General features: G+C 29.6%; 3 protein-coding genes across 3 annotated transcripts in view; all 3 read right to left on the bottom strand.

The window, feature by feature from the left end:
• Window positions 1-275: 275 nt before the first annotated feature.
• LOC113373422 (tetratricopeptide repeat protein 37) lies at window positions 276-10,142 on the bottom strand. The gene is made up of 15 exons (XM_026613721.1): window positions 9,997-10,142; window positions 9,832-9,912; window positions 9,585-9,724; window positions 9,319-9,523; window positions 8,890-9,253; window positions 4,486-4,715; window positions 3,661-4,043; window positions 3,429-3,590; window positions 2,367-3,368; window positions 1,746-2,119; window positions 1,525-1,675; window positions 1,312-1,465; window positions 1,092-1,239; window positions 739-1,013; window positions 276-504 (listed from the first exon to the last, which is right to left on the bottom strand). Exons 1-15 carry the CDS (start codon window positions 10,081-10,083, stop codon window positions 298-300), a joined length of 3,963 nt encoding a protein of 1,320 aa, XP_026469506.1. The 5' UTR covers window positions 10,084-10,142; the 3' UTR covers window positions 276-297.
• A 330-nt stretch (window positions 10,143-10,472) lies between these two features.
• On the bottom strand, window positions 10,473-12,254 carry LOC113363240 (ER membrane protein complex subunit 2-like). Its single transcript, XM_026605727.1, has 7 exons — window positions 12,072-12,254; window positions 11,668-11,781; window positions 11,448-11,598; window positions 11,226-11,369; window positions 10,999-11,155; window positions 10,802-10,897; window positions 10,473-10,710 (listed from the first exon to the last, which is right to left on the bottom strand). The coding sequence occupies exons 1-7, from the start codon at window positions 12,100-12,102 to the stop codon at window positions 10,540-10,542; spliced, it is 864 nt and encodes a 287-aa protein (XP_026461512.1). The 5' UTR covers window positions 12,103-12,254; the 3' UTR covers window positions 10,473-10,539.
• Window positions 12,255-13,344: 1,090 nt separating this feature from the next.
• LOC113383599 (integrin alpha-PS1-like) overlaps window positions 13,345-19,084 on the bottom strand; it is a gene marked incomplete in the record, with an annotated part of 31,697 nt that continues 25,957 nt past the window's right edge. Inside the window, 7 exon segments of the mRNA XM_026621855.1 lie at window positions 13,345-13,665; window positions 13,794-14,000; window positions 14,065-14,276; window positions 14,538-15,357; window positions 15,477-15,708; window positions 15,860-16,110; window positions 16,202-16,473. Of these exon segments, the coding sequence (XP_026477640.1) occupies window positions 13,471-13,665; window positions 13,794-14,000; window positions 14,065-14,276; window positions 14,538-15,357; window positions 15,477-15,708; window positions 15,860-16,110; window positions 16,202-16,473 (2,189 nt within the window).

Below are 19,084 nucleotides of genomic sequence, written 5' to 3'. Positions count from 1 at the left end.
TCTATATAAATCCTGGAGAATTATCGCAAAATGGAATTATCTCTATGTTATATATCCGACTACAATGAGCCAATACATAGTTGCTGATTCAATATTTAATTAATTACCGATAAATTAATACAAGCTAATTATAATATATATATAGTGTGTGTTTGTGTATTCGTGTATATGCATGATGCAATTAGGCACAAATTCATTTTTTCATAATATGTTTATTTATAAAACAGTATATAAGAAAAATAAAATTACAGCTTCAATGATAATATTTTTTCTGGTATCACTAACTTGATTTTAATATCATTTTAGCTCAGCTTTCAAATTTGAAACATGAACATTTAATTTATTCCAATAACTCGAATGACTTGAATCCTTCTCTTGTGTATTTAATAAACATTCCCATGGAATGAGAGTATCTGGACAACGAAATATTGCACGCTGGGAAGATATTCTGGCAGATCGGACATCATGTGATTGTAATTGGGCACGGCTAATCATACTTAAAACCTTGGTGGAATGAAAATTGAAATATATGATACATATGCAATAAAAAAATGCATGTACATCCTAGTTGTACAAACATCGCGGTAGTTCAATGGCACCCGCGCTTGATCATGCATAAAACACATTTAGAACGCAAACTTTAAAAAATTAAACACCGATTTATATATTTACAAAAATACACGGGTCATAAATATTTATTTTTTATATAAGGCAAAATTAATTCTATTATTAAATTACCTTCGCATATTTCACTCGTTTATCCTCATCTTCATCCATAAATTCAATGCACGAATTCGTTAATAAGGCGGCTATACTCCCAGCAGCCTTTTCTTCTTTAGTTAACAAAAACTTTGCTAACATGTACCTAGCTTCTCCACAAATTGGGTACTGCCTTAGAGCATTTAAAATTATATTACGTGCAGCAAGTTGGTTCTTTATTGAAATTTCGTGCTGAACTTGAAGAAACAGAACTGTATCGTTAATCTTGTTAAACTTGCCATTGTTACTGTTGTCTGTAACGAATATATTACATATGTAGTGCACCTAAATAGTGTTTTAAACAAATATTCATATTCATTATTATCAATTACTCAAGTTTTGGAGCTCATTCAAAGTCAGCTTCGTCAAGTTTTCATCTTGATGCAATATACCCAAAGCACAAGCCGCATATAAAGCATTTAAGGGAGGGGGTTTTGTTGCCAAGCATTGAAATAGCAAAATTTTTGTATCATTGGGTCCCTGCAATAATTAAATTAACTTAATATATTTATTATTACTGAAGATATCTAGCTGCATTGGTAAGAAACGTACTTGAAACGCATAAGCAAGGCGTGCCATACCAATAGCTACGCTCGATTTCTGTTCATCATTTTCGCACAACCATTCTAAAGCATTTCCATATGTGGCATAACATTCCTCAAATTGGCCACATTTAAAATACGCTTGCGCTAAAGTGCAAGCCGACCTAAAAAATTATTAATTCGATAACAAAATGAATTGAATAAAGAATAAATTTTCTCTTACATAAAAGTTGCTTCATTTACATGGCTTAATGTTTCTAATGCAATTTCTGGCAGTGATAATTTTAATTGTACTTTTGCTAAATTAACTAATATCTTATCCTTATGACTTTCGCTGCATAAACTTAAAGCCGTCAAATAAGCAGTTTGGGCTCCTAAAATAAATAGTGATTAACATTAGGCAAACTGAACGCAATTGGTTTAATGATTTCATTATGTCTTTACCTTTATACATTTTCTGAAGACATCGAAGATGTCCTAATAAGGTCAGCGCGCACACAATGTTATTTTCCCGTCCTTTGGCCTGTTTGAGATCAAACTCTTTCCAGTCTGCATCCTCTATCCAACCATAATGTTCAAGATACCAGATAATGATATCAGTAGACAAACAAACGGCTTGCATATCTTCTATCGCAAACTTATAACGAAACTCTTTCATTTTATTTGGATCGTTAATTGTTTCGCAGACAAGATTTGCGTAGGCTAAGCAACATTCAGGTTGAAATGCCAACTGAACGGAATGACGATATAGATCTAGCTCATCTTCATTGGCTAATTTGTGCGCTAGGAATGATTGGCCAATCCAACTACCAACGTAACTATTTAGAAAGATTAAAATTTATGAAACATAAGCAATAATAATTAATAGAAAAAAATCTATATAATATGATACCGTAATCTAAAATTATATAAATAATCAATTTCAAATACTTCTACCATTGAATTTCAAATATTAAATCTACATTTTTATATCTATATTGAAAACGATAGTATAACATTTGTTGAAATATGCTAATGAAATATCTAGAATTCGTCGATTCTTATATAATTATTTTTACACGTTACCTTGGATTTGATTCTTGGGCTCTTGCAAATGCTTTGTTCGCCAATATCATGTCACCGTATTGAACATATAAGACACCTAAATTTGTCCAGGCAACCGCTGTGTCTTTTCCTATATTAATTGCTTTTATAAAACAATGTTGAGCTAGTGCCAACTGATTCAAATGTTTATTGCAAGCTACGTAACCTAAGGTATTCCAATGCTGCCATTTACTGGGCGCTAGCATTACCGCCTTTCTAGCTATTGACATACCTTTGTTCAACAAATTTAAAACTTCGTCCGACTTGTCACTTATTTTATCCAGATATACAGCATGGTTATGATAATTTATAGCAAGTTCATTCCAAACATTATCATTATTTTGTGACATTTTTAAAGTTTGATAATAGAACTTTTTCGCTATATCAAACAATTCCAATTTTTGCAACTTTGCCCCGTTGTGTTCAGGAGAAATTTCTTTCGATAATTCTAACCACGAATAATAGTCGGGTAGATCGATTACTAGCATTATACAATTAGCAAATAATCTATACAGACATACAAATCTGTTATTTACTCGAATAGCTCTGAATAAATTATCTACTGTCATCTGGCAATATTTTCTGCAAAGTCCGGGCATTTTTTGTTTAAACGCGCGTTTGGCTAGAAGATAATATGTTTCACCAAGACCCTTCAGTGCTAACAGGTAATTTTGATCAATCTCTAAAACCTCGTTGTACCAAGTTATGGATTGGTTTAAATGACCTAAACTTTGATTTATATTTGCAGTACGTATTTTTGCATAAATAGAAGAAGGGTTGATGTCTAAAGCTTTTCGGAATGATTTCTGGGCAGACACATAAGACCCGCGGTTCACATACGCATCGGCTAAACTTTCCCAGCATTGTGCATCGTCTGGGTCAATCCTGATGACAACACGAAGACTGTTGATTGCGGAATCGTATTCGCGATTAGAAAGATGATGGAGACCTAATTGTAACCAAGCCCATTTTGTTTCTAAATTTCTAAAAACAAATTTAAAATATAAATTCTTATGGAAATTTAATTAAATTTATAGAACTGACCTTCCAGTTTGTACGGCATTCTGCAGTAACGCTAAATTTTCTTCAGTTTGATTATTTTGTCTATATAAGCGACTCAACGAAGAGCCAGCCTTTGGATGAAGTTTATCGAAGTGCATAGATCTTTGCAAACATTTCTTCGCGCGTTCTACGCCATTTTCAACACTGGACACAAAATAATATTGTTCACAAACTATGGAAAATATTCATTAAACATAATGTGGTATACACTCACTTCAATGATGTATAACACCCGGCTATATGATAAAACACATCCGCAGAATACTGATTTAATTTCGCTGATTTTAAAAAAGCAATCAAACTTTCATCTAACTTATTTAATGACTTATAGCATTTTCCGATCTCCAACAAGAGTGCCGCTTCGTCCGTTTCTTTGAATTGGTTTTGATCTAAAGCGTTAGTTAGTATGAGCAATGCGGCTTCAAAGTTGTTTAGAAGTCTTTGCTTCAAGGAGTTCAAAGTTGTAGTTTGAAAATTACTAAGTCCATCATACCCAGGACAATCGGAAGAAATATTTACATTGCCTTTGTTTAATAGAAGTTTGGTGAATAAATCAAAATATAAAATATTCGCATTGTCAGGTGTTGCGGATAAAATCTGGAAAAAATACATTATTTAAAAATTATAATATTATCTTTTAAAGCTGCAAATTATGATATTATCTTTAAGAAAATAAGTAAAAATATGAAAATATAAATATGTTTCAGATACTTATGAAAAACCAAAATATAATGAAAATTTTGTATATTCATAATTTTTAACGCAAAATTAATATCTGATAAATCATACTTGTAATTAAGTCATAATAAACAACCAATAAAGCAATTCACTAATGCCGTAAGATACAAATATGTATAATTCAGAATTACGATTAGATCAATCAGAAATTTTAGTCTTAATTTCTATATCAAATTTCAAGGATTGAATTATATGGAGTAAATAGCAAAAATCCAAATGTTGCCTTATTGTTAGAAAAATAAATTTTCGCGTTTAGCACATAGTTTATCACATGCAATGTGAGAATTTTATGATTACTCACTTCTCGACATTTATCAGCTGCATCGTGTAATTTAGCATCATGTTCTTGTTTAATAAGACTCTCAACCAGCATTTCTTCTAAATGGATCTTAATTGATGGTTTGCTCATCGGCATCACTTTAGACAACCCCTTTCGACAAATTTGTTCGCAAGAATTCCAAGCAGAAAGTTTCTGATAACAAATTGCTAAAGCGTACAAAGCATGCAACCATCCCGGTCGAGATTCAGTAACTGGGAAGAAAATATTATGCAAAATGTTTGCTATGAAAAGTAGATTTTGTAAGTTTTAAAAAGTACTCGTGTTTTACAAAGTTGTTTTTAGTCTTTTAGAGATCGTTGCATACGGTACTTGCTTGCCGTATGTGTTTCTCTTATGTATTTGAGAATATGTAATTTTTCCACAGCAAGTACTCATAACTTCACCAACTTTGAGCACGTTTTGCTTACACTTTTTATTTGAGTAAATCATAGTTTTATGATTCATATAATACACATTCAGTAGAATTAATTATATTTAGCAAATATAAAAGTTTTAAAAATAGTTTTCTGCAATCATTGTGCAATCTTTATCATTATGCAACACGATAAATTGCATTTAAAGTATTTGGTTTTATTATTAAGTATAGCTTTAGTCAACTATCATTTCATCAGGCTTTTGTTTTTATTAAACTAAATTTTCTATCATTTTCAAATGAAAATTAAATTTATTGCGGGTAAAATTCATGCTGCAGTTATCGTAACCAACTAAAATTACAATCGGCAAATGATCCTTTTCATTAAAAATTATTAGTTTTTTTACATAATGTCTAAAAAATATAAATGTGACAATGAAGATTTCGTGCAAAGAAAACCTATTTATTGTGAAAGTATTTGTGCACGACTTCAATTAAAAACGAAAAAACCTCCAATCGGAAATAGTGGACAAGCCTACGAGAAACATTTAAAAAACGTGGGTATTTTATTAATAAACTAAAAGTGGTAGAACCTAGAATTATTTCTTATCATTTTTATCGTGACCTGTATTTATTACTGCATAACCACGTAATGTAATACATTTTCTGCAAAAAATAACCGTAAAGTTTTTGCAACGTGACATTTATTTACGCGTTTATGAGCGTATACAATAAAACTCAAAAGAAACGTGATATATATTTTTCATATTTTAGTTTATATGTAGTTCAACATGTTATAATACTATAAAAATAAGCATATATGTATAATATATGCATATAGTGAAATATATAAGATATTTACTATTACAACCAATTAATAATTATTATTTTAATTTAATTATTATATTAATAATTAAATTGGAGATTCGGGTAATATGAAATAGAAAATCAATTTACTAAAATAATACTTTTCCGATAATTAAGTATCCTCATATTAAATAAGTGAGTGCAGAATGGTTTCTGTACCTTTCTCAAAAAACCCGATAAATATAAGTATCCTCATAGTATATAAGTGAGTGCAGAATGGTTTCTGTACCTTTCTCAAAAAATCCATAATATGAGATTAAGATTAAGATTTAATTAGGTGAACATAAAAAGTAATGAGCAATTTATCATGTGCATTCTATATTTTGTTATTAAAGTTTTTCTCTTGTTACTATAACATTAATACATGAGCATTTACCTATTGAAAGTTGTTATGTTATTATATAATTTCCTAATGTTTTTTTTTAGATAAGAGAAATGACGAGTTCAATTGACAATAAAGCTCCTGAATTAGAAATAAGAAGTCTTTTAAGAGTTGCTAAATTGAAAGCGGATTGCAAAAGAATGGATAGAATCATGCAAGAAGACGCAATTCTTTATGCTAACATCAATAAAATCAAACGTACTAAAGGTAATTTATAAATATTAGTAAACAAAATGTATTTTATATAGGCATTCATCAATTGACTTTAACGTTAATTTTTTCATAATGTATCGTATATTTGGTGCTGATTATTTTATGTATTTATTTATTTTTGTAATTTTATCTACTGAAGGAGAATCAGAACGTATGGCACCTAATTAATTTTTTTTGAACATAATTTTTCTTCTCTCAATAATAGGTTGGATGCCTTATAAAAAAACTCTTTGTTTAATCTAAAACTTTATGAAATTAGAAGGGTATTCAATTTAATGCAATAAAACAGAATTTAATCAATTTCAGGATCTCTGGATACTTATAATCCAATAGCAGGAATAAGATACAGCAAAATGCAAGCACTACATTCCCATATTTTGCAAATAATGCAAGATAACCGTGTTTTGCGAAAGCGGCTAATGGATACAAAACCACGAACCATTACCCGGGACGAATGCAATGAATTGTGGAGGGATACATTAAAATCAATGGATATAATGGCTAAACATCCGCTTCTGTTCTCGTCTGCAAAACCTAAACCATTGTGCAACAAGAAATTTCCAAAATGCAGACCTAGAGTATATTTCGACATAAGGATAGGCAATAAGAAAAATTTTGGTAATTACAAATATCACAGAACTTCTAGAAATAAATGTAAATGATGATGCTTAAATCATAATTTTGAAAAACAATTAACTGGATTTAATCTTTTGGCTACGAGAGTGTTTTCCAGAAGCGACACACTTGTACGAGCCAGCAAGCCTCTCAAGTATTTGTTATAGAAAATATTTTAAGATTTCACAATCATTATCGCTCCTAAAATACTAAACACCAAAATAACAAATTATAATTCTCACTCATTCAATTCAGAGTTATATAACTTCGTATAAACATTGTTTATAAGCGACACTCGTAGCAATATTATATTATATTTGCAGAAAAAATATATATTGATACAAGTTAATTTCTTATATAAAAATCTAAAAAAAAGATTTTTTTCCTCCAATAACATCTAGCTCTACTCTGTATTCAATATTTTAAAACTTTATATCAACTTCTTAAAGGTTATAAAAAAGAAGCGGATAGAATAATATAGGGGCATAAAAGCGCCCCTATATTAAAATAGGAGCATGATGTTGAGAAAATCTAAAAAAGATAAATCGTAAATATAGTTGTAAAAACTTCGTAAAATCTTAATATATTTCGTTTTATTATTTCACAGACAGGTTGATATTTGAACTATATGGAGATATGTGTCCAATAACGGTCAGAAATTTCTTAGCCATATGCAACGGAAGCCATGATTGCAGAGGTTTAACATATAGCGGTTCTTTTATTCATAGAATAGTACCAGGTTAATTAACTACTATTATTAAATCCTACTAGTATTAAATTCATTAATACTAGATAAATTAAAATATTATTACTATATCCAGGTTTGTACTGCCAAGGTGGTGATATCACCCAAGGTAACGGGAACGGTGGTGTATCTATCTATGGTGGTAATTTCAAAGAAGAAAATTATACAATGAAACATGACCGACCAGGTATGTCGTTGGTTTATATTTCGCCGATATTTCGGTTTATTCTATTAACAAATATTACAGGAAATTTGTCAATGTGTTCCTTCAAAGGCAAATGCAATTCACAATTTACCATAACATTTCGAGAACTGTCGCCTTTGAATGGCAAACGATGCGTATTCGGCCACCTCGTCAGTGGTTTCAAAACGTTATCACTTCTGTCGGAAATGGGTCGCAAATCAGGTCATTTATTAATAATTTAAAGAAGTTATATGAAAAGCAAAAACACAAATAATAAAATTTTATGGGTATATTTTAGGTCGCCCAAAAGAACCAGTATGTATAATAGAATGTGGCCAATATTATACAGTAAGGAGGTACATTAGTTCTTTGGCTAATATGAGGAACAATGGTATAGTTCGCGTAATTGGTGAACCTTATTGGATGGTGCATGAAGATGAAGATGAAAAGACTGAGAAGAAAAAAAAGAAGAAGAAGGCCAAGAAATCAGAGACGACCGGTGAAGGTCAACTTGGTGAGGAAGGGGAAGAAGAAGAAGAAGAAAATAATGGTGTTGGCACTATTCCAGAAATCGTAGAACCAGAAAACAATGATTAAGAAATTCAAATACTTTTCAAGCGTTCTAGGTTTCTTCGTTCTTGCTGAATTCTAACTAAAATTTTTGTTTAACTCGCCTGATAATATGTTAATACATCAAACAAAATTATAATTTTATTACTAATTATAGTCTGCACATTAAACTGAATTATTAAAATACATATAATTAAACAAGATGATTTATTTGTTCATTCACCATTTTAAATAGTATTTCAAATAGCATTTAATGATAGAATTCTGTTAATAAAAATATTGAATAAAAATAATATTTAGAAAGAATTTCAATTTTAGTAATAATACGATATATACGTTACTACAACAAAAGGAATAAAATTGCTATATCAAAGAATCCATGCATAAACCGTAAAATACTTTATATGTATTTATATTCTATAAAAAGCAGAACTTACCTTTAACTGCAATATCCCTTGCTCTTACAAAATCATTCTGCAGAAGTAGCATGACACTTTTAGCCATCTGAGACATATCATAAGGCTGCTTAATAAAGATGAGAGCAGTTAAATACTTATCTATATCAATTTCCAATTTCAAATTTCCCTCATAATAATCATCTAATTGCATCTCAACATATAGCTTGCAAATCCATTCTAGAGGATATGAATCTTGAGGATATAAGTCGTGCATGATTTTACATTTATCCCAAAGTAATTCAAATTTGCTCAAATGAAAAAACTGTCTTAATTGCCATTTACAAAATTCTGAATGATTTTCAACTTCGGGATGTGCTGTGAGAACTGACAATGCTTGTTCTAACTATAAAAAAGGAGTTTTTTCAAAACTTATATTTTAAATAAATGCTTTATTTTATCTTAACGTACTATGTCAGAATGTTTAGCAGGAATTCTTTCAGATTGCATTACCGCAATTGCTATAGTTGAATATATCTGTAAAATCCTTTTATCATTCTTATCAGATTCTATTATACAATTTAATGCACCTTGCAGAGCTTTTACACAAGAGTCATTAACTGAAAGTCTACTTGATAAAGATATCATTTTTTGGCATACTTCAATACTTTTATCTCTAAAATATAAATAATGCATTAGCATTTATTCAATAAATAATAAAATTATATTGGCAATACCCGTCTAAAACTAATAATTTTCCATAAACTTGAGCTAGTTCCTCGCAAGGAGCTTGTTTGTCAAAAAAATTTGCCAAACCTTGCCATGCTAATAATTGGCTGGGACTGATTTCTGATGCCTTTCGAAAGTAGCTGTAAGCCTGAAGAAAAAATATATATGTATATAAAGAATACTTCTACATTACATTAATAGTATCATCATGGTTATTTTAGTTCTGCGTCAATACAAATAATGTTCATATGTTACTTGTTTAGAATCTGTTTCTTGATAGGCAGCTCCTAAAAATATCAATGCCATATAATTTTCAGGATCCTCTTTTAAAACCCACTAAAAATTAAATAAATATAAAAGTAATGTATACTAAAAAAGATGGATTTAAATAAGCATGATAAACATAAAATTGTGTATTACTCTGCATTGTTTAACACAAGTAGTGTAATCTTTTGCTTTGAGAGCATCACGTGCTTCTTTTAAAGTCTTTTTTAATTCCTTAGACATGTTAAACAAGTAACTAACAATTATTCCTAATTTTTTTTTAAATGAACTTCCATCATAACATAACCTCCACTATAGAAACAGCTGTCATAAAAATGCAATGAGTTTTATATCAAAGTTTCCCAAACTTTAATTTGTATATTATTATTATGCACATTTCAAATCCTTTGAAAAATTATTATTACAAGATGAATGTATTTTTTAGCTCATCAAAATTAATATAAAGCGTATTTTAGGTCACAAAACGAGAGCAAAATGTGCAAAACACTATTAATCATTCTAATAATGCTTCAAAAATAATGTTTAAAATATATCTTAAAGCACAAAAAATGCGCAATTAAAATTTACAATCACATATAACTATATATGATTGCACATATAATTTACTTCATAATTATACATATAGTTATAAAATAACATACATAATTTTAGTCACTATCTACCATATATAATATAAAACTATATTTGCAATGAACCCAGTGCGCTTTCTAGACTTTTCACCAAACTTGAATCACATTTCTGTTTATCGTGAATATTTTTCACTTGATTTAATGCCCATTGGCCCAATTTTACGTGTTCTTTCTTTTTGGCAGCTGCTAACTTTTGTGAATTAGACAAATTCACCGAAGTCTGAAAGAATATATATATATATATATATATATATATATATATATATATATATGTATGTATGAAGAATTGTTTATAAATATTTCAAACATACCAAATACAATCCATATAACGATCTAACATTATTTGGATTTAATTTAATAGATTGACTATAATAGACTTTTGCTATCTCCCAATTCTCAAAGCCGCCCTAGAAGGAAATAAAATATAAAATTTTATTCACTATCTACATTATGCAATTTGTTATTTGCATGCAAATCAGATTAAAATGCATAACATAATTGACTTTACTTGAGTATATTTAATATCAGCTAATCTCTGATGCAATAAATGAGAGTGTGGATTATGTAAAATAAGCTCTTCAACACAAAAAGCAGCCTTTGATAAATCTCCTTCTGCTAAATATAAATCAGACAGCATTTGCCATGCTTCTTGATCAGACATAAATCTAGAATTATAGATTTAAAATAATAAAATATTTAAACAACGCAATAGAATTTTTCAGTAACAAAAAATACATTTTCAAGTATTCAGTCAATTCCTTTATTGCCTCAACATTTCGACCTCTCTCCATAAAAATAGTGATTCGCCTTTTTCGTGGAGCTGCATTAGTTTCATCGCGGCTTATCAATGTATCTAATATCTGTAGAGCATCATCATAGCTAAAAGAAAGTAACCATTAAAAGTGATGATAAAAATAAATATTAGATTCATTTTTTAAACTTTTATTAATCATATACCATTCCATAGCTTCCAACTTCATAGCTTGATATTTCAAAACCCTCAAACTCTTCGGAAACTTTTTGTTTAATATTTTAATGCATTTATCAGCAATATCAATTCGAGCACAATCAAGTGCACTAATGATGACTTGTTCCAAAACTATGTATCCTGAAAATGTTAAAACTGTAAATTATATAACTCTTTGATTTTCTTGTGGAATACACATGAAAGTCTAACGTTCATTTCCAAGTTTCTCTTGTCTGTCTTCCAACACCGCCTCCCACAATTGAATAACATCATCACTTTTTCTTTCATTACCTTCTCGCCATTTTCTGAATAAATCTCTAATATCTGCAAAATAATAAGTGCAATATTAAATAACTATTAAAAATCATTATAAAGAATATATATAACCTAAACACAATTGCATTTTTGTCATGATGAAAGATAAATATATGATAAAAATATGTTTGCTATTAAATGTTCAACATAAAATTTAAAAGAAATTTAATCAAATATTAGCAAATTTTATTCAAGAAAAATGCCTATTATAATAAGAAAATAACTAAATGAGTGGTTGGTTTAATATATATAAAGTAACGTGAAAAGGCATAAACTTTTATGACAAAATAAAGTACTACCTGTCCAATCCAATTCTTCAAAATTGTACATTTTTTCACAAAATTTACTCAAGAAACAGAATAGAATTATCAATATCCTCAATCCTTTAATTATTCAATTTAAAATGTACTGTCATTAAGACAACTTTGACACATTTAACATGTCACTGTCACCAATTTTAGTTGTCAGTTGCCGTTGACAGATGGCCAGTGCAGCACGCAAAAGTGCAAATTAAAATGTGTTTTTGTAAGTTAAGTTCGAAAAAATATAAAAAAAATGATTAATTTTACTATTAATATGTGCTAAATAACATCTTTACCAAGGATTTGTAAAGGTAAAATCATTTGCTGTACATTCTTCTTATATATCTTCATAAAGTAAACTATGAAAGTTATTTTTTTCTATATTAAGTACTTACCCGGTATGCGTCCGTGACCATTATTATAAATATAGCTATATTTTAATATATACTTGTTTGATTTATTATAAATAATTGATACAGTTTTCATTCAGCTCAAAGTGATTAAATATTTAGCTATAAACGGTTGTAATATCTGAACTTGTTCAGTACGGTGTATTACAGTATTTAATAATAATAATGGGTAGTGGTGCCCTAGAACTTGTGATTTACAGTAATAACATAGTAGGGTGTTTGTTTGCTTGGTTCCTGTACCGTAATTAAAAATCTTGGCACGGACCCCAAAAATATTTACACAAAATGTATACACAACATTAAAATCTCTATTAAATATCTGATAATTTGATGCACATACTTATGTCCAATAAACATTTTTGATCGCCAAATAACTTTTTTTAACTAATTTTTATTGAGAGTACATAACCGCTGGACCTGCCTTCCAAAAAATTTAATCAGTTGTTTATCCTGTCCATACAAGTAAAATGTTTTTTGAATTATCAAAATCGGACGCTCCGTTCTCTTAAAAACTGAGGTACCGTTTTTGGCATTTTGTGCCCCGTATCTTCGGAACGACTAGACCTGCCTTCGCCAAAAACTAATCAGCACGTCTCCTTATCAATACGAATCGAATGTTTTTTCAATTAATCGAATTGGTTGATCGGTAAATCGTCGACGAAAATATGTATACGCACTCACACACACACACACACACACACACATACACACACATACAACCATTTTTTCTCAGTTATGCCAAAATGTTCAAAAACCTTTGAAACGTAAAGATATATAAAACTTATCCCACGGGAAGTTGAAAAACAATAGATCAAATATTATATTTTATATATAAACGTTATACAATTTATTTTCTGTCCCACTAACTATAAAAAATTTGTTTTATTTGTATTGCTTCACATTTTTTAGATACTATCAATTACAACAATATTTATAATGTCTTATAAATCGACATTTTCGTTTCTCCAAAGTTTTTCCATCATAGATTATTTTTCCTCTGGTTTCTGAATGACAGCCGAATGCGGTGGTATCTTTTTAACTCTAACGAAAAATCCACATTGCCGCAAACAAAATATCACTATTAAAAGTATTAAAAGTCCAATTAAAACAGATCCGATCAAGTACCATATATTTAATGTATGGCTAGCTTCTAATAAATTGGGAATTACTGTTGTTGTAGCCTGAAATATTAAAACTTTTTATTACACAATCTTCTAAACTTTTAAGAATTTTAAAATAAGCATGTCTAAGCCAATTGTCTAATTTAATTATGAATTTTAAGGTCGATATTACATATAAAATTAGTTACCTGGTTAGATATTATTACGTCATTATTATCTTGAACAATACAGTGAGACTTGATATTCATTTTCTTTTCTTTTTTAAATTCTTCCGTAAGAGTAGCATTCCATAAATAGGATCGAATTTTAATAATTACATAATGATGAGCAATTAAAGAATCAATTGTACATCGGATTTTCAAGCATTTTGCTAGCGGCTTATTTCCATCGCATCCCTAAATATTCAAAAATAAATATAAAATTGCATATATATGATTTTCTACGAAATAATATACTCACTATTGTAAGAATATTCTCCTCTGATAGGTTTTCTTTCATTGGCTTAGTGCTGAGTAGATCATGAATTTCATCATTCACATTTCTTCTTATTCTATCTGCAGATTTATCATTTTCATTGGTACTTGATGAATGATTTATTTTTTTATTACGGTATTTTAATCCTAATGGATTAACTAAAGACGAATCGAAGTAGCACTTTGTTTCTCCTGAATCTACAATTACAATTCAGTACATCAGATTGTTGACAATGAGTTGATTAATCAAGTTAATTTTTGTATACTTTTTTGTAAGTCTGATAGTACTGGCAAATAATAACGGTTGATATTTTTTTGGTTGAAATAGTATTCTTTGACAAAACTTGCGAACTTTAAAAAAAATCCGTGTAAAACTCAGTAATCGTCTTAGAAAAATAATAGTTACTATCTAATGATTTTATAATATGCCATTAATTTACAAGTGGTACATTAACTTACCGTCAATTGTTGGTTCTTCTGCTAAATATAGAAGCCATTTTCCTTTGATCTTATCATTAGCTAATTGATGCGGCCAATGAATTTCAACTTCCAAATGTTTCGATACCCATGGCCCATGGTTGTGAATTGCATATACGTGTTCAACATAACTGCCAACTTCTTCAAAATAGTTAATAGCAGCCTCCCCTTTAACTATGCCACCAAAATATACCTGTTCAGGATTAGACGTAGCACCCTGAATTGACACCTTAGCTTCTTCTTTTATGTTTGCATAAAGTTCTTCTGGTTCCTTATAATGCACTTGCGTTGAAGTTGTATTTGCAAAAATTTGGAAATGCCAATGTTTTAAATCAGCCGAACGAACATACTCTTGAGGCAGGAAGCGTATTAAGATATCAACAATAGTTTTTGAATAGAAAGGATTTTCTAACAAACAAGCAACCATGGTCGAACTATGAACTTTACAGTTAACATGTGCACCGGATTGTCGAATTTTACTTGAAACAAAATCTAACGTATTTGAATGATTTATATAAAGCCATGGCTCATAAGCTGGCTCTCCTTCATTGGTAACTTGTATATGCAACTTTATATCTGTATCGTTGCCTAAAATATAGTTGTTTGATGGTAACAGAAGTTTTGGCAATATCTGCAAGTCGCTCATGCAAATTCCATCATCTCCGCAATGTTTGAAGAAATTTGCTTGAAATGTGAACACTGTACTGCTGCTATTCAATATTGGATACTGATTTAACGATGGTAAATTTGTGTCTTGATGTGAAGGAGGTTGAGCATTTTGCAATGTATACTTCAGCTGAAACTGTTTGCAAAATAAGTCATTCAAATATTTATATGTTTTTAATATTTGCGAGTTGCATTTTAATATATATGAGCGTTTTGATTGTGATACGTAAATTTTTATGCAGTTCTCATATTTACCTTGATTGGGCTCAAAATGTCTCTAGTGTCCTCTTTCAAAAGCCAGGTATAAGTTGAACAAGGTTTGTCATATTTATGTGTAATTTCATTAGTAATTAATTTTCTGAAACCCTCTACCCATACTCTCGAAAAGCGTTTTTCATTCGAAAATGTTTCAGCAACCAAAGTGTATTTTAAAGTGTTACCTTGTAGTTCGCCTTGTGCAAGTGTAGTGCAAATTTGAAAAGAAAAGCTGAAAAACATTGATAATTAGCTTACTAAATGAATTTTTGATTTAAATATAAAACTTGTTGTGAATTTACTGAATATAATTATTGTGTATTTTTTGCCAACATATTATCTAATGATTTTACTTTACAATATGGAATTCAAAAACGGTTTACCAAGTGTAATTTGTGGATGGATTTATACTGCATCCTCTTTTATCAGGATTGATATTATTAATATCATCTAATGGTTTCAATTCTGTTGTCAAATCAATGATAGGCCTTGTTCTCAACAGAACTATCGCATCTGAATCATAAGCGCCAACAAGTAGATCTGGATAACCATTGTTGTCCAAATCAAGTCCGCCAGAAAGTGAATATCCAAAAGTTTTTATTCCTTTTAATGAGCCAGTATGAGAATGGATTACCTATATTAAGTGTAAAGAAGAATCACCTAGGTTCATAATAACTAGCCATTATGCGACAGTGAAATCAATACACGTTATACAATTTTATTACCTGCGAGGGAGATTCTTGCAATCCATCTTTAGACCCCAAGAAAATATAAACTGCTCCACCAGGACCATCTTCGGGAGCACCCACTGCTATATCTTCATAACCATCTTTATTCAAATCGCCCAAACATGCCAATGCTATGCCAAATCGACTTTCAGGTCTGGGACCCAAAAGACGCTTGAAGTATGTATCTGACACTCCTTCTTCTCCATTCAAATATATATATACAGCTCCACCATTGTTTTGTTCGAAATAATATGGAGCACCTACTATTAGATCGTCTCTTCTGCAAATAGCATCAGTATAAAGAATTTAGACAGTATAGTATGCAGCAAAATTTTTTTGAAGTAAAACTTTTTTACGCGCGACTAGGGTGTAAATCCGTACAAATGCAACGGAGGCCCGTTATGCCCGAACTGTTCGTCATTCGCTCTCGATGAGATCATTTCTATACGGGTCGATTGTGATTAGTCGTGGTGAATGTGAATAAAAATCTGTCGTTGTATGTGTACCGGCATCAACGTTGTATGCGTACCGATAAATAAACATTCTAAAGGTACATCGTAGTACAAATCTTGATTTAATGAAAAATGCCTGAATCAGAAAAACATTTTACCCTGTTCCTTGAAAATAACAAAACAAATTAAACATTTAAGCCGTGTACTAAACGTAAGTTTATTGATTAAAAATTATTTCTATATTAATTGTAGTTTCTATAAATTTCTGAAATTATTGAAATGAAAAATATTTTTTAGGCAAGACAGATATTACAGCTGTTCAAAGAATGAGATTATATCGACAGCGAAAAAGTAAAAAAAAAACAAGCAGTCAATGAATGTATGTTAATTTTAATTACATGAAGTTCGTCAAACACAATTACTTGATGAGTGAAGTTGCGAAAACAATATTTGTTTAGGTGTTGTTTAACATAATACACTGTGTGAACGAATATTATAGAATTTATTAATCAGCAATTACTTTATTTCTGTAATGAAGATTTATTTCCAAATGCTAATTGCAATGACAAACCGATCATGTCATATATGAAGTATGACTTTTACTACTACTACATACTATTCTAAGTATGATTAAAATGGATAACAGTTGCTAAACCGGCAAAAATACAAATTTTTATTAATACTTAAAGCGTGTTCATAAAATTATATTGTATTATATTATATACAAAACTTTTTAATATTTTTTAAAAAATTATCTATATGAGAAAATAAATAAAGTTAGTCATAAAATTTAATGAGGCTAAACATTTTTTATCAATGCAATAATGCAAATATAGATAACGTGCTTCAATACGTGGAATATAATTTATCGCTTATTTCTTAGAAATATATCCATTTTTATCGACATATAACGAATACGATAATTCAGTAAATCGATAAATTTATAAGATTATTTATTATTATCACTATAAAATTATGCAAATAAAAAATTCTAATTACGTTAGAAAATAAATTGTCGAATAAGTCCAATGTCCAATACTTATGACTAAAAACAAATTAATGTTGTCTAGTAAATTATTTAAGATTTTTTAAATATTGAAACAATTTAATTGTAATTAGTTGCATTAATAATAAAATATTGTATGAAAAATATGTTTCGTGATATATGTGCGATATAATGAAGAACAATGTTCTGCAATATCAATATGGGACATGTATTGCTGCAAGTTAATAATTTAAAAAAAGTATCGCATTATAGTGCTTTCAAACTTACTTATCACCATTGACATCTGCTCTGATTATCTCATGGCCAAAGCCAGAACCAAATTGTTCTCCGTATAAAGTCATTTTAACTTCCAAAGTTCTTGAAGGAAAATTACTTTCAACTGCAATCAGGATGCTTCCGGTATTATTTTCACGGGGCGCACCTATGGCAATTGATGGTACGTTCAAAAAATTACCTCCAACGACAGACATCCCTTTAAAAGATAAAATAATAAAAAGTTATTAATTTGCGAAACTGATACATTATTATTGTATAAGATGATGGCCATCAGAACCAACTTTGTTTGAATTTTTTTTATGAAAAGTGTAATAAGTTAAGCAATCATTTTTCTCTAGTTCAATCTTTGGACTTAGCTTATGAATAGTTTTCGCAAATACATGATTAATAATGCTCCTAATATTAATGTCATTGAATTTATTAATTAATCACCTCTGTATCCATATTCTTTCTCACTTCCCAGTTGTTCTACTTTAGTCTCCCAAGTTTCATGGACTAAAAGAAATATGTTTGCATCAAAATAAATATTAAATACCCAAAAATAAGTATGTAGATACAAAATATTTATCTATACAAATTTTAATTAATATGCATAAATTTGATATAATTTGGAAGCATTGAATATTATTGAAATAAATTTGTTATTTTTTTGATATTTTAAATGTATATTACTCACAAATATCGTTTGTAGGTTTTAATACAAAAACCATGCCCGTCCATGTATAGGCTCCGGGGGCGCCAATTAATAATGAATTGTTATAAAAAGAGGTACTTATTCCGGCTTGGCACAATCCATACTGTAGATGACCGCTGTAATCACAAAAAATGTTTTTAAAACATGTCGAGAACTTATTCAATGATTATTTAATATACTAGATCCGTTCCCAAAATATTTTTTTCCAAAAGTTTTTAATGGTGGTAGTGGAATTGGTTCAGCGTCTTAACCTTGTTTGTAATGTCGGTATTAGTGCTAATTAATCATCTTTTTCATGGTTAATATTATTAATATCATCTAATAGTTTCCATTCCTTTTTCATATCAATAATAAGCCTTATTCTCAATAGAAAAAGAGGATCTGAATCTTGAATTTCTCATTAAATCGAATTTAAAAGCTGTATGTGGAATTCTGTCTTGAGGCAATTAGGG

The sequence above is a fragment of the Ctenocephalides felis genome, unplaced genomic scaffold, assembly GCF_003426905.1.
Source record: "Ctenocephalides felis isolate EL2017-DRISC unplaced genomic scaffold, ASM342690v1 CF-g0.4_SCAFFOLD_00845, whole genome shotgun sequence".
NCBI lineage: Eukaryota > Metazoa > Arthropoda > Insecta > Siphonaptera > Pulicidae > Ctenocephalides > Ctenocephalides felis.
Note: the sequence above shows the minus strand (reverse complement) of the source record. Positions and strands in the feature narration are given on the sequence as shown.

Bases quoted from the DNA above. Each gene is read 5' to 3' on its own strand.
- LOC113373422 (XM_026613721.1), bottom strand. From the start codon at position 10,083: ATGTCTAAGGAATTAAAAAAGACTTTAAAAGAAGCACGTGATGCTCTC. The intron at 9,524-9,584 runs GTATTGCCAATA...TTTATATTTTAG, and splicing joins AAATTATTAGTTTTAGACGG to AGATAAAAGTATTGAAGTAT. The intron at 1,014-1,091 runs GTAATTGATAAT...TATTCGTTACAG, and splicing joins GAATGAGCTCCAAAACTTGA to ACAACAGTAACAATGGCAAG.
- LOC113363240 (XM_026605727.1), bottom strand. From the start codon at position 12,102: ATGTACAATTTTGAAGAATTGGATTGGACAG. The intron at 11,599-11,667 runs GTTAGACTTTCA...TAACATTTTCAG, and splicing joins AGAGAAACTTGGAAATGAAC to GATACATAGTTTTGGAACAA. The intron at 11,156-11,225 runs GTATTTTTTGTT...CTATAATTCTAG, and splicing joins TTGACTGAATACTTGAAAAT to ATTTATGTCTGATCAAGAAG.